The following is a 12,281-nucleotide window of genomic DNA, read 5'->3' on the forward strand; positions in this document are numbered from 1 at the left end:
TGATATCAGCAGAGCTTAATTTGTTGCGTAAAATTTATTCATGCTTCTATTATGTTTTGATTATTATATATTAAGTTATTTTAGTCCGAGAGGTGACTCGCACTGTGATATAGGCCATCTTACTGGATGAATGAACAGGAGTTGGTGGCCTTTATTAGAAGTGTGACCTCAGAATAAATTGAAGCTAGCTACTGAAGGCACAGAAGAGGGTTATAAAAATATTAGCAAGCACTTTGTTGTGTTAGCTGTGAGAAAGGACTTGAACATTTTGAATATCTGGGTTCAATTTAACCCACTGAACAACAGATATAACAAATGTTTTATAGAGATATCATGTGTAAAATGCACAGCACTACAACACCTTGGAACAAATGGTAATAAAGCCAAATCCAAAAAAAAAAAAAAACAATAAAAAACAAAATGGTACAATTACTTTATATAGTTCAACCTTTCAAAAAATACATATTTGATCATAGAAATGCAACGTGAATTAACACATTTTTTGGTATCTGAACCAACACAATAAAAACATCTTTTTTGAATTTTGGCTATAACCTTATCATGACTTAAGGACCTAAAATAATATTCTACAAAAAGAAATACATTTTAGAGCATTTTTCCTGTAAGCTTGAGAATCCAGTCTCCTGATTGCCATAATATCCATGTGTGTTGGGTCACTGCCACAGTTATTCTATATAAACTCATGTGAAACAATCAGCAGTAGGAATATGTTTCCCATCCCACATGCTGATGTTCTAATTTGTTACTCAGCCAGAGAAACTGGTGATTGGGTTTTGAAGCATGTAAAGCGAAACAAAAAAAGTTACCTCCGAATTAAAATAAAAAAAAAAGCGAGAAAATATAAAGGAAGCACACATTAAGTTTCTACCACGCCAGTCCTTTTGGCCGTTTTGACTTTCCTTTCTTTTTAGTACGCTCTGTCTTAAGTTTCTTTCTTTGTCTCTGATTCATCCATACAGGATATTGGCCGTGCTGGTCTAGTAGGCTCTTCTTGCTACGTTTTAGATCGGTGTCCATTTTCATGGTGGAGGCACCTATTGGAGAAATGAAAAACGTCAGAACTAGAACCACAGCTGTTAACCAGAAAGCATTTTCACACTTCAGCTACAAACTTAATTGATTTGGGAATAACCTCATTAGTTATAGGGACATAAAAACACACTTTGCACACATATAAAATACACTTCTTTCCAGTCTGACCAGTGAATACTAAAATAGTGAATAAAAGTTTTTAATTTTTTAACACTATTTGTCCAAAATTATGTTTCTGGAATAAAGCATGATTAACCACTTCAGCCCCAGAAGATTTTACCCCCTTCCTGACCAGAGCACTTTTTGCGATTCGGCACTGCGTTGGTTTAAAGGACAATTGCGCGGTCATGCGACACTGCACCTAAACAAAATTGACTTCCTTTTTTTCCACAAATAGAGCTTTCTTTTGGTGGTATTTGATCAGCTCTGCGTTTATTTTTTATTTTTTGCGATATAAACAAAAAAAAGATCAATAATTTTGAAAAAAAAAAGCAATATTTTTTACTTTTTGCTATAATAAATATCCCGAAAAATGTATAAAAAAAACTATTTTTTTTCTCAGTTTAGGCCGATATGAACTCTTCTACATATTTTTGGTAAATTTTAAATCGCAATAAACGTATATAGATTGCGCAAAAGTTATAGCGTCTACAAAATATGGGATCATTTTATGGCATTTTTATTAACTTTTTTTTTTTTTTATTAGTAATGGCGGCGATCTGCGATTTTTATCATGACTGCGACATTATGGTGGACACTTGGGACACTATTTTGGGACTAATCATTTATACAGCGATCAGTGCTATAAAAATACACCGATTACTGTGTAAATGACACTGGCAGGGAAGGGAATAACCACTAGAGGGCGATGAAGGGGTTAAGTGTGTCCTAGGGAGCAATTATAACTGGGGGAGAGGGGGGTGGGCTTACAACTCACATGACAGGGAGCAGTGATTTCTCATGTCACAAGGCAGAACGGAGAAATGCCTTGTTTACATTTCCCGTTCTGCTGCTCCGTGTCACGATCGTCGAAAGACCGGCGGATATCAAGTCTGCGGGTCCCGCGGGCATGCTGTATGTGGCACTGGCATGTGCACGCTAACTCTGCCAATTAAAGGGGACGTACAGGTATGCCCATCGCTGCCATTGTGCTGATGCATATAGGCGTGCAGCAGTCGGCAAGTGGTCAATGTACTCATGTTCAATTTTTTAAATATTAAAATTTTGTAAATGTTGCGTTTAAAAAAAAATATATAAAAAAAAAACAATGTATGAAAAACACAAAAAAAAAAAAACAAAAAAATAAAAAAAAAACAAAAAAAAAAAAAAAGGTACGAAAAACTAGCTATGTAAAACAGCAAGAGGAAAGTGTTAATTAGGTCTATTTTTTTTCTCCTGGATTTTTAACATGCTGACAATATGTATCCTGGCCAAACGAGGTCTCTGGGTGTCAAAACAGGTAGATAGAAAATCAGCGAACATTTGCTGATCTCCCCTGATGAATGAACCTTGAAGTGTTCAGCACTTCCAGGTTCAGCGCTGTCAATTCCCACCTGCTCTGCCCAGGGAAGGAGCTCACTGAGCACATTCTGTGCTTGCCTAGCTACAACAGATTGCAGGGGTGACATTAAGGGCATAACAGTGTTTGCACTATGCTATCACATCAGCCCCCAATGACAGCATATACAAATTAATAAACAATTCTAGCTAGGTTCACACTATCTGCATGGTAAAATGTGTCTTTGAGCTCTACTGGCAGGGAATTGTGCGATGCGTGATACAATTAATGATCTTATCCAGAATAGACCCCCATCTCAGCCATCAAAAAACAGGGAGTGTTTAACTAGGACAATTGCTGCCTAGCCCAAAGCACATTCTCCAAAACGGACACTCTTGGGGCTTTTCACACAAAATGAATAAAATGATTAAAAACAGCACAATAAAACTAAAAACATCCCCCCTTTACAATTCTTGTGGTTCAAAAACAGCTTGCTGATGCCAAAAGACTGAAGGAGCATGACAAGATTTGGGCAACAGAACAAGCAGCCCACAAATAGCCAAATTACAGCACATTACAACCTTGGTGGGCAGAAATAAAAGGATGTCATGTTTTCTCCTTTGTAATGAAAAAAAAAAAAAAAAAAGAAAGAAAAAAAAAAAAAAAAAAGTACAACAAATGATTGAAATAGACTTATCTATTTCAATAATTTGATCTACTTTTTTCATGCACGTCTATATTCATGTTCCATGCTGCTGGCAGATGAAAAGTAGCGAAGAAAAATAAAAACGTATGAAATAATGGGGCTGTTGCTCTCGATTCAAAGAATGTTTTGCTGGCAGACATCACTACGTAGTATTTCAGTACTTATTTTTGCAGAGCATCCTTATCCACAGGCACTTTGTCTCCACCACTGCAAAAATACTTTCAAGAGCACATTACACCAGCCCACTAATGTTGTCATGAAAGATCACAGAACAGAAGTGGGAATGCTTCAAATCGACTGAATGCAAACAAACACTGCAAAATATATTCTCATGGGGAATAAGTTTAAAACCTATGTGGCTTACGACCATATTTAAAAAAAATATAAAAATAGAAGGAACATTATCATCATTTAAAATTTCACAAAGAATATAAACAGAATATGTAAAGGAAATCAAGGCTTCAAAAACTCAAAACGAATGACGTGTCACAAAAGAGAAGTAGGACAAAACACCCCAAAATTCTTCAACTATATTGACAGTAAAAAAGGTCAGGTCTGAGCATGTAGGTCCTTAACCAGATCATTTTGAATTGGTTGCTGGGGACAGAGAATGCTAAATTTATTAAATAAGGTCTTCAGCTCTGTGTATACAAAGGAAAAACAGGGAAGCTAAAGTCCTTAACAGTGAGTACAACTGGGGAATCAGCTGTGGAGAAGGATCTAGAAGGTGTTCTGGTAGATCATAAGCTTAATAAGAGCACGCAATGCCAAGCTGCAGTTTCCAAAGCAAGCAAAATCCTTTGTATTAAGAGAGGTATGGACTCCATAGAGAGAGAGGTCGTTTTGCCTATGTACAAATCACCAGTAAGACCTCATCTGGAATATGCAGTTCAGTTTTGGGCATCAGTTCTCAAAAAGGATATCGGGGAACTGGAGACAGTGCAGAGAAGGGCAACCAAACTGAGAAGAGGCATGGAGGAATTCAGTTATGAGAAAAGATTAGAGGAACTGAATTTATTCTCTCTTCAGAAGAGGTGATGGAGAGGGGATATGATCAACATGTATAAATACATAAGAGGTCCATTGTTGTAGGCAATTCATTTTCTGGTGATTACAGAAGACAGGGGGGCATCATTTACATCTGGAGGGAAAGAGATTTAATCTTCACATAAGGAAAGGCTTCTTCACAGTAAGAGCTGGGAAAATGTGGAATAGACTCCCTTAAGAACTGGTTAGCTCAGTTTAGTTTCGTTGCATAGTTTAAATATATATATATATATATATATATATATATATATATATATATATATATATATATACACAAATTATACCTGGATACTAATTTTTAGAGGTAATAACATCAAGTCTAGTGGATTCAGGAAATATACTAATGACTCATGGGAGAGGAGGGAGGAAGGAGTGACTAGGGTCATGCTTTATCACTTTTTTTTGCCTTCCTCTGGATCAGGGGTGTCCAAACTTTCTAAACAGGGACAGGGAGAGAAGAAAGGGAGGAAAGGGATCCCTAATCAACCTCCCAGGGAATTCCCAGCTGCTCAATCCCGTCGAGGCAGGAATAGCTGTACTTCATCCGGACGAGCTGGAGGCATCCCATCACAGACCCACTCCCGAGCAGTACGGGGTGGCTGCGGGCCACGGCACACTTTGACAAAGAAATCTGTAGTCCGGTCATATGTGTGCCCCGGAGCATTGCACTCGCCCCTGGAGCCTGAGGGGCATGTCGTGGCCGACCCAGCGCGTAGCTAGGGCCTGCACACGCTCGATGGCCAGGCTGGGGAGACTACAAGGATCTATATTATCCAGCCTGTCACCCAGCCGGCTGTTGATAGATCACAGGATGTTAAAATCGTGCGCAAAAGGCAAAAAAAACTGAAAAAATCCCTAGGACCGATGGTCCCGCAGAGAGCCTAGGTCCTTCTTCACTAGGCAGAAAAAAATGGAGCTGCAGGAAGCAGGCTGAGGGGATGTTACCAGAGAGACCACCCCCCGGGCGGGAACTGTACAGTTCAGTTGTTTTTCACATGTATTACATGTTCTGCCTAGTCCTCTCCTGAAGGTGGCACAATAACCCTACGGTCAAGATTAATGAACAAAAGAGAAATAAAAGTTTAGTATCTTTTTCAAATGTTAACTCCCGTGGTATAGTGGCTACTTAGTTCCCGTTCTCTGCTCTCTTCCCATAGAGGGGGTGTGCATGCATAGAGAGTGGGCGGGCAGTTTGTGACATCAAACACAGCAGAAAAGTATGTTGCCTGGGAGCCTCTGTCAATTATCACTGACTACAAGATGAGGCACGTAAACGGACTACAAAAGATGTAGGCAGAGCGTCTTGTTTCTCAAAGCAGTAATCCAAGGGACATTAACAAAGCTGGGCAGTGAGTGTGGCACCTAAACGATGGCAAATAAAAGCAAACACTGTGCGTTGGCATAGCATCCTATATCTCCTGCCAGCAATCCCAGGGACACAATCTGACCACGCCAGCATGGATTTGCTTCCATGCTGAACACTGTCAGTTTGATACAGGATCATCGGGCATTTATCAGCACCAAAAAAGGGAAAAAAAATTAGAGACTGCATTGACAAGGGCTTGTGTGAATAAACCAACACATAACATTTAAACTGTTTTCAGAGGAAAATACACTTTAATGCTACCAATATATGAATGTCTACTACCTTCCATTGCATCAAGTTCCATTTTATTTTCATCCTTCAACTTTTTAGACGTTACAACAGTTGCTATTTCTTTTATGTCATCCATCAATGCATCTGTGTTTGCTTTCGCCACAACATTTTTTAGGCGGGCAAGTTCCTTTGGAGCATTCTTCTTCCTCTTCTCTGCCCTCATTTTCCTCTTCCATTTGCTTCTTAGACTTTTGGCCATTTTATTTTCTGAAAAGATAACAAAAAGCGCAGTATTAGTATACAAATGATGTCTGAAATCTCATGGAAGCCATGTAAACAACTACTACTGAGGTCTGTTTAAAGTGACCTTTACTTGGCATAACACATTTCTAAGTTAACAACATAGTTAAAGTGCAAGCACACCATTTGGGTACCTGCGTTAGCCTTCAATCATTTATGATTGAAGCTCCTAATTTATGGAGCTCCTAAATCCAAAGCTGTACACAAACCCGTGACTTCTGTCCAAGTTTAAGTTAAAGGGTAAGTTTACCTTTGTACACTTTTTTTTTCTAAATTCCAGCTCCCCTATGCAGCAATATAGCATTTATGTGCTTTTATTTTGCAAAAATATCAAAGCTTTCCATTAAATTTACATGTACAGTCACCTACTTTTCTTGTCCTAATCCATGTTTCCAGATGTTTCCATTTCTAATGTCTTTCTTTCTGATCAGACTTTAGGTCATGACACAGGAAGGAGTTGACCAACTGACCTCATTAGCACATACCCTGTATCATTCACCCACCTACTGCCAGCTGCACGTTTTTGAAATGAAATGCAATCAGTGATCACCCTTCTCACTAAATACACAACATACAAATCAGATTGCATAATGTATGGCCATGTTTATACACCTAAAATTAGTAGTTGCACTTTAAGTGCTATTAATTTTTAACAGCACCAAACACAGAAGCAAAAACACATTTTGCCATGTGGAAAAACAAGGGGCAAATGCTGTAAAACACACAGAAAAAAAAAAAAAAAAAAAAAAACACAACAATCCACAAATGCCAAAATGTCCCATTAACCACATGTAGTGCAGCCAATTGAAATCAACAGGCTGCCCTCTGCATGTCACAGGAAAAACGAGACACAAAATGTGCACTCCCACTATGCTAGATGTGAATTGGTCCGGAAAGTGAAATTGGTGCGCTAACACAAGAACAATGAGGCTCCATTCACATCTGTGCATTTCAGAAATGCGCTGCACCAAAAATCGCAGTAAAACACGCACCAAGCAAGGCGTACGTTACTGCCTACTTCTGAGTTTCAGGCACACTCATGAGCACCCCCTGCCCAGCATCCGCTGTGATTGCACACAGTGGGAGCCTGTCCGTAAGTCCTGGCCAAAGATTCACGTTTGGGACCTGCTGATCAGCTGTGTGCAATCACAGCCCAGAGATCTTGTGTTGGTAAACAATACAGAGCTCTGTACAGAGGGAGCGATCTGTCAGTTTCTCATTCCTGCAAAGCAGGGATGAGAAACAGATCTCTTAATGTGCTTTATATGGAGGCGTTTTTTAACTTCAGAAAGCTTTTGGGTCAACCCTGCACTTCTGCAGAGAAATCTGGGAACACTGCAATCACCTTATTGCCATAAGGAATATTTCCCTTCTCTCTACTTAGATGTAATATGGTATCCCGGTCTCTACTGCTTAAGAATTTTAAAATGAATGTGCGAGGTGGGGCCCCGACAATGGCTGTTCTCCCAAACATGCAGTGGGCCCGTTCAACAAACATAGGGGAAAAAGGCCTCACTACCATATGTGGTGCACAGAAGTTGTTCCAGGAGTGAAGATGGGTCTGCTCGGTCTTCTCCCTCAGACAGTCCGATGAATCTTAGCCCCTGTACACACGGTCGGAGATTTCCACAACCAAATCCGTCGGATTTTGCCCGTCGGATCTTGTCCGAAACTGTTGCATACACGCAGTCGGACAAAGTTGGCGAAAAATCCGATCTTTCAGAACGTGATGACGTAATTTCGTTACGACGGGACTACATTCAGACTAGTAGCCAATAGCTTTGATGTAGGAATTTGATCTGAGCATGCGTGGCACTTGGTCCGATCAAAATTCTCTACACATGATCGGAGTATGTCCGATCGGCCCAGTTGGTCGGGAAATATTTCCAACATGTTGGAAAATTGGGTCCGACGGATATTCCGACTGAATCAGTCCGATGCATACCACACACAGTCGGATTATCCGACGATGCGGTCCGATAGGACACATTCCGACGGATTCTCTGACCGTGTGTACAAGGGCTTAGGCTGCTCCTTCGGAGCTTATTCTCCATTTCATCCTGCTTTTGGAGCAGTTGGTTAACTTGTAGCTGCATGCTGTCTGCAGAGATCTGGAGGGGAACGAGGGAATTCTCCACAGTGCTCAGCTGAGTTTCTGTGTACTTAAAGTGGAAGTAAACCCTTCTATCGTTTTCAGTCAATGAAGCTGCCATCTTGGCCTCTAAATGATTCTTCAACTGCCATAATGCTGCACATGTGATTAGTTATGAAACCAGCCATTGGATGGTTTGAAAGTTTGGTTGAGAGCACAACCAATGTGAAAGTTAGCATTTCCGGCATGCTGGGAACGTAAGTGTTTTTTTGAAACTGTGTTTACTACCACTTTAACTCTGCCCCTTAGCGTCTGGAAGTCCTGCCTTACCAGAAAGATGTCCATCTTTACTTCCTCAATCCTGGCGGTCAGGGTGGTTTTGGCAGGACGTTATGGCTTCTTGGCAGGCAGTGATAGCAGAGCACTCTTGCTGTGTCAACTCCTGCAGCGGCTTAAAATAGGTGGATTGAGGGTGATGGGGTCCCAGCATAGCGTGGGGCATGATTGGTGCTAGCAGCTGTCAGTATATCACAGAGAGATAAGGGATATTTAATTAGGTAGCTCGCAAGATCTTTGTAATTGTTTGTCAAAAAATTAGAACTGGTCCCTAAGGTGTTACCAGTGCATCTACCCCTATTGCCAATGGGAAAATAGCCAAATAGCAAAAAATGGCCTGTACAAGTACTCGTGCAAATGCTTGGTACCAATACTAGTATTGGTATCAGTGCAACCCTAGTTAATATTAGGTCACTTACCTGTCCATGTATCCAGCGGTGTCATCACCTGAGCCAGCAGTGGAGGAAGGAGGAGCCGAACCTCCAGTTGAGTTTGCCACGGCCAGCTCAGCCAGAAGTGGGAGCGGTTACCTGTCAAAACCAAGTACCCATTTCCTCTCCAAAAGAGTCAAATGTGGCAGCGGAGGCAAACAAGTGGAGCTTTTTGTTGAGACTCCCAGTGTCAGACTGCCCTCTGCATTATAAGTTGTTAATCACCGCCATTAGTAGAAAAAATATATATATACACATTCTAGTATGTATATACACCATAGTTTGCAGGCACTATAACTTTCACGCAAACCAATCACTACACACTTATTGGGATTTGTTTTTATCAAAATCATGTAGCAGAAAACATTTTCTAAATTTTTGCTCTTTTTTCATATTACAAAAAACCCAGTGGGGATCAAATACCACCAAAAGAAAGCTCTATTTGTTTGAAAAAAAAAATTATATAAACTTTGTTTGGGCACAGCCTTGTATGACTGCGTAATTGCCAGTTGAAACAGTGCAGCGTCAAATAGCAAAAAATGGCCTGGTTATGAAGGGGGTAAATTCTTCCAGAACTGAGGTGGTTAAAGCGGAGTTGCACCCAATTTTTGAAGTTCACCCCCCTCATTGCTGATCACATTGCCATTAATCATCTGAATGTTTTGTTTTTTCCCCCAAAACGTATTACTTTTTTTTGTACATTAGACAGGTGCACTTCTGCTGTATCTCGCCTCAGCGAGGTACGTCACATCTGGCCGCCTGTTGGCTCCAGGGACATAAGTGTCATCAATCCAAGGAGTCAATGGACAGACTCCACAATACGAGTGTGCCGTGGTTTGTACGCAATGTGAATGCGCAAGATCGGGAGGTGCATGCTAAGCAGCCAGCAGCACTGTATCCCAGAAGGAGCTACGAGCGGGCTTCAGATGCCCACACTGAAGATGGGAGTGTGCTTGCTAAGGAGGTGATAGCGAGTAATGGAATGTATTATTATAAGATATGACCCTCGTGGGGGGGGGGGTTTGTTCTGTTTTTTTAAACTGGCTGGAACTCCCCTTTAAGGTTAAAAAAAGAACATTTTACTACTTGTTGTGTGCGGCCCTCCCAAAACACATTGAGTCTTCTCTTGATTCAGCACTGTCCTATCTGCAGCTCTTCTCTCATCATTCTGCATTCACAGGAGACTCGGACAGCAGCGGGAGATAACGGCAGTCAAATCCTGTGAGGAGGGAGCGGGGGTGTGGCTGAGCCATGGTGTGTATGTCTATGTACATAAACAGCCCAGCTCGGGAGCAAGCACACACACTTGCCACCATAGCACAAGCAGGAGGGGAAAAATGCTGGGGGGCGTTCCAAAATAGGAAGTTAGTATATCTTTATTTTACATTTTTTAAAAAGCTTGACAATCACTTTTATTTTCCCAGCAATCAAGTTTGTGCAGTAACAATCACTGTGCATTAATCTCTATGGCTTATGTACAAAACTAATTGTGGTTGCTAAAGTTTGTCCTGCTGCTGCCAAAAAATCCATTCTTGTCACTCACTACAAATCGCTATTAGCATTTGAGATTGTGTTGCCTTGGCAATGTGACATGTACTTTATCCATAACCAGTTCCCGACCGGCTCACGCCTTTTTACGGGGGCAGAATGGCACCCCTGCGCGAAACCCTATAGGGTTTTCCTTTAAGAGCCGCGCCGCACAGCGGGGGACCCAATGCGCATGGCTAGCAATCCCCATCGGCCACGCGTACACACAAATCCCTGTTCTGTGAGGGGAGAGGAGACATGACATTTGTTTCTACTGAGCAGGAACAACGGTATGTCTCCTCCCCTAGTCAGTCCTATCCCCATATAGTTAGAACACACTGAGGGAACACACAGTTAACCCCTTGATCACCCCCTAGTGTTAATCTCTTCCCTACCAGTGACATTTATACAGTAACCAGTGCATATTTATAGCTCTGATCACTGTATAAATGTCAATGGTCCCAAAAACATGTCAAAAGTGTCCAATGTATCCATTGCAATACCGCTAAAAATCGCAGATCACTGCCATTACTAGTAAAAAAATAAAATAATAAAAATGCCATAAATCTTTCTCATAATTTGTAGGTGCTATAACTTTTGCGCAAACCAATCAACATACGCTTATTGCGGATTTTTTTACCAAAAAATATGTAGAATACATATCGGCCTAAACTGATGAAGAAATGTGTTTTGTTTTTGTTTGGGGATATTACAGCAAAAAGTAAAACTTTTTTTTTTTTTTTCAAAAATCAGCACTTGTTAAAAAAAAAAAAAAAAACACGCAAATTTAGTTTGCGTACAACATTGCATGGCCGCGCAATTGTCAGTTAAATAGGAAGTAAACCCTCTCAAAAAAATAAAAAATACACCCTGCAGGACAAAGGCATAACGAGCTAGTATGCATAGCATACTAGCTCATTATGAATTACTTACCTGAGATCGAAGCCCCCGCAGCGACCCTCGTTCACCTCCTCTGTCGCCATATTTACCGGAGTGATTTCCGGGTAACGCTGCTCCGGCGCTGTGACTGGCCGGAGCAGCGATGGCGTCACTCCAGCGCATGCGTGCGGGAGTCGGCAGTGATGGCATGATCGCCTTCACTAACGGCTCAGTGCGCCTGCGCCGTTGTATACGGTAGAGATCATGCCCGTTGTTTGGAAAATATCTCCTTAACCGTGTAGGTTAAGGAGCTATTTCTTGCACCTACAGGTAAGTCTTAATCTAAGCTTACCTGTAGGTTAATGTGCTATAGGTTTACAACCACTTTAAAGCGACGCATTGCCAAACTGTAAAAAGCGCTCTGGTCAGGAAGGGGGTAAAGTGGATAAGAACTACCCCCACCAACCACTACTTAGGTGAAATCAACAGCTGTGACCTCCTAATTAGACACGCAATGTACGCTCACTGTGATCACCCTAAGACAGACACATTGAGGAACTCACCCGTCCAGCACACGAGAGCACACGTTGTACAAAGCACCGCCCCGGAAATGACGTCCGTACGGAAACTCTCTAATGGGAACGCTAGATGGAGATTACATAGTAAAGTGACCGGGCGTGATGGCATGCGTTATAGTATACCATGACATATTCCCCGTGTGAAAACATTAGTAGTAATGTCATAGAAACAAAGACGTCAGAAAGATTTTAGTGCTGCTCTAACAAGAGCGGATAGTAGTGGTCTTCAGGAAAATG

At 41.3% G+C, this 12,281-nt stretch overlaps 1 protein-coding gene across 1 annotated transcript; it reads right to left on the bottom strand.

Moving 5' to 3' along the window:
• Positions 1-418: 418 nt before the first annotated feature.
• On the bottom strand, positions 419-12,187 carry LLPH (LLP homolog, long-term synaptic facilitation factor). The gene is made up of 3 exons (XM_077470077.1): positions 12,030-12,187; positions 5,953-6,168; positions 419-1,055 (listed from the first exon to the last, which is right to left on the bottom strand). Exons 1-3 carry the CDS (start codon positions 12,151-12,153, stop codon positions 886-888), a joined length of 510 nt encoding a protein of 169 aa, XP_077326203.1. The 5' UTR covers positions 12,154-12,187; the 3' UTR covers positions 419-885.
• Between the last annotated feature and the right edge of the window lie 94 nt (positions 12,188-12,281).

This window comes from Lithobates pipiens, unplaced genomic scaffold, assembly GCF_037356315.1.
Source record: "Lithobates pipiens isolate NorthernLeopardFrog02 unplaced genomic scaffold, aLitPip1_a1.2 Scaffold_8, whole genome shotgun sequence".
In the NCBI taxonomy this organism is placed as follows: Eukaryota; Metazoa; Chordata; class Amphibia; order Anura; family Ranidae; genus Lithobates; species Lithobates pipiens.

Coding starts and splice junctions, on each gene's coding strand:
- LLPH (XM_077470077.1), bottom strand. CDS start 12,153: ATGCCATCACGCCCGGTCACTTTACTATGTAATCTCCATCTAGCGTTC. Junction 6,169..12,029: donor TGCTCTCGTGTGCTGGACGG/GTGAGTTCCTCA, acceptor TTATCTTTTCAG/AAAATAAAATGGCCAAAAGT. Junction 1,056..5,952: donor GGAACTTGATGCAATGGAAG/GTAGTAGACATT, acceptor TTTCTCCAATAG/GTGCCTCCACCATGAAAATG.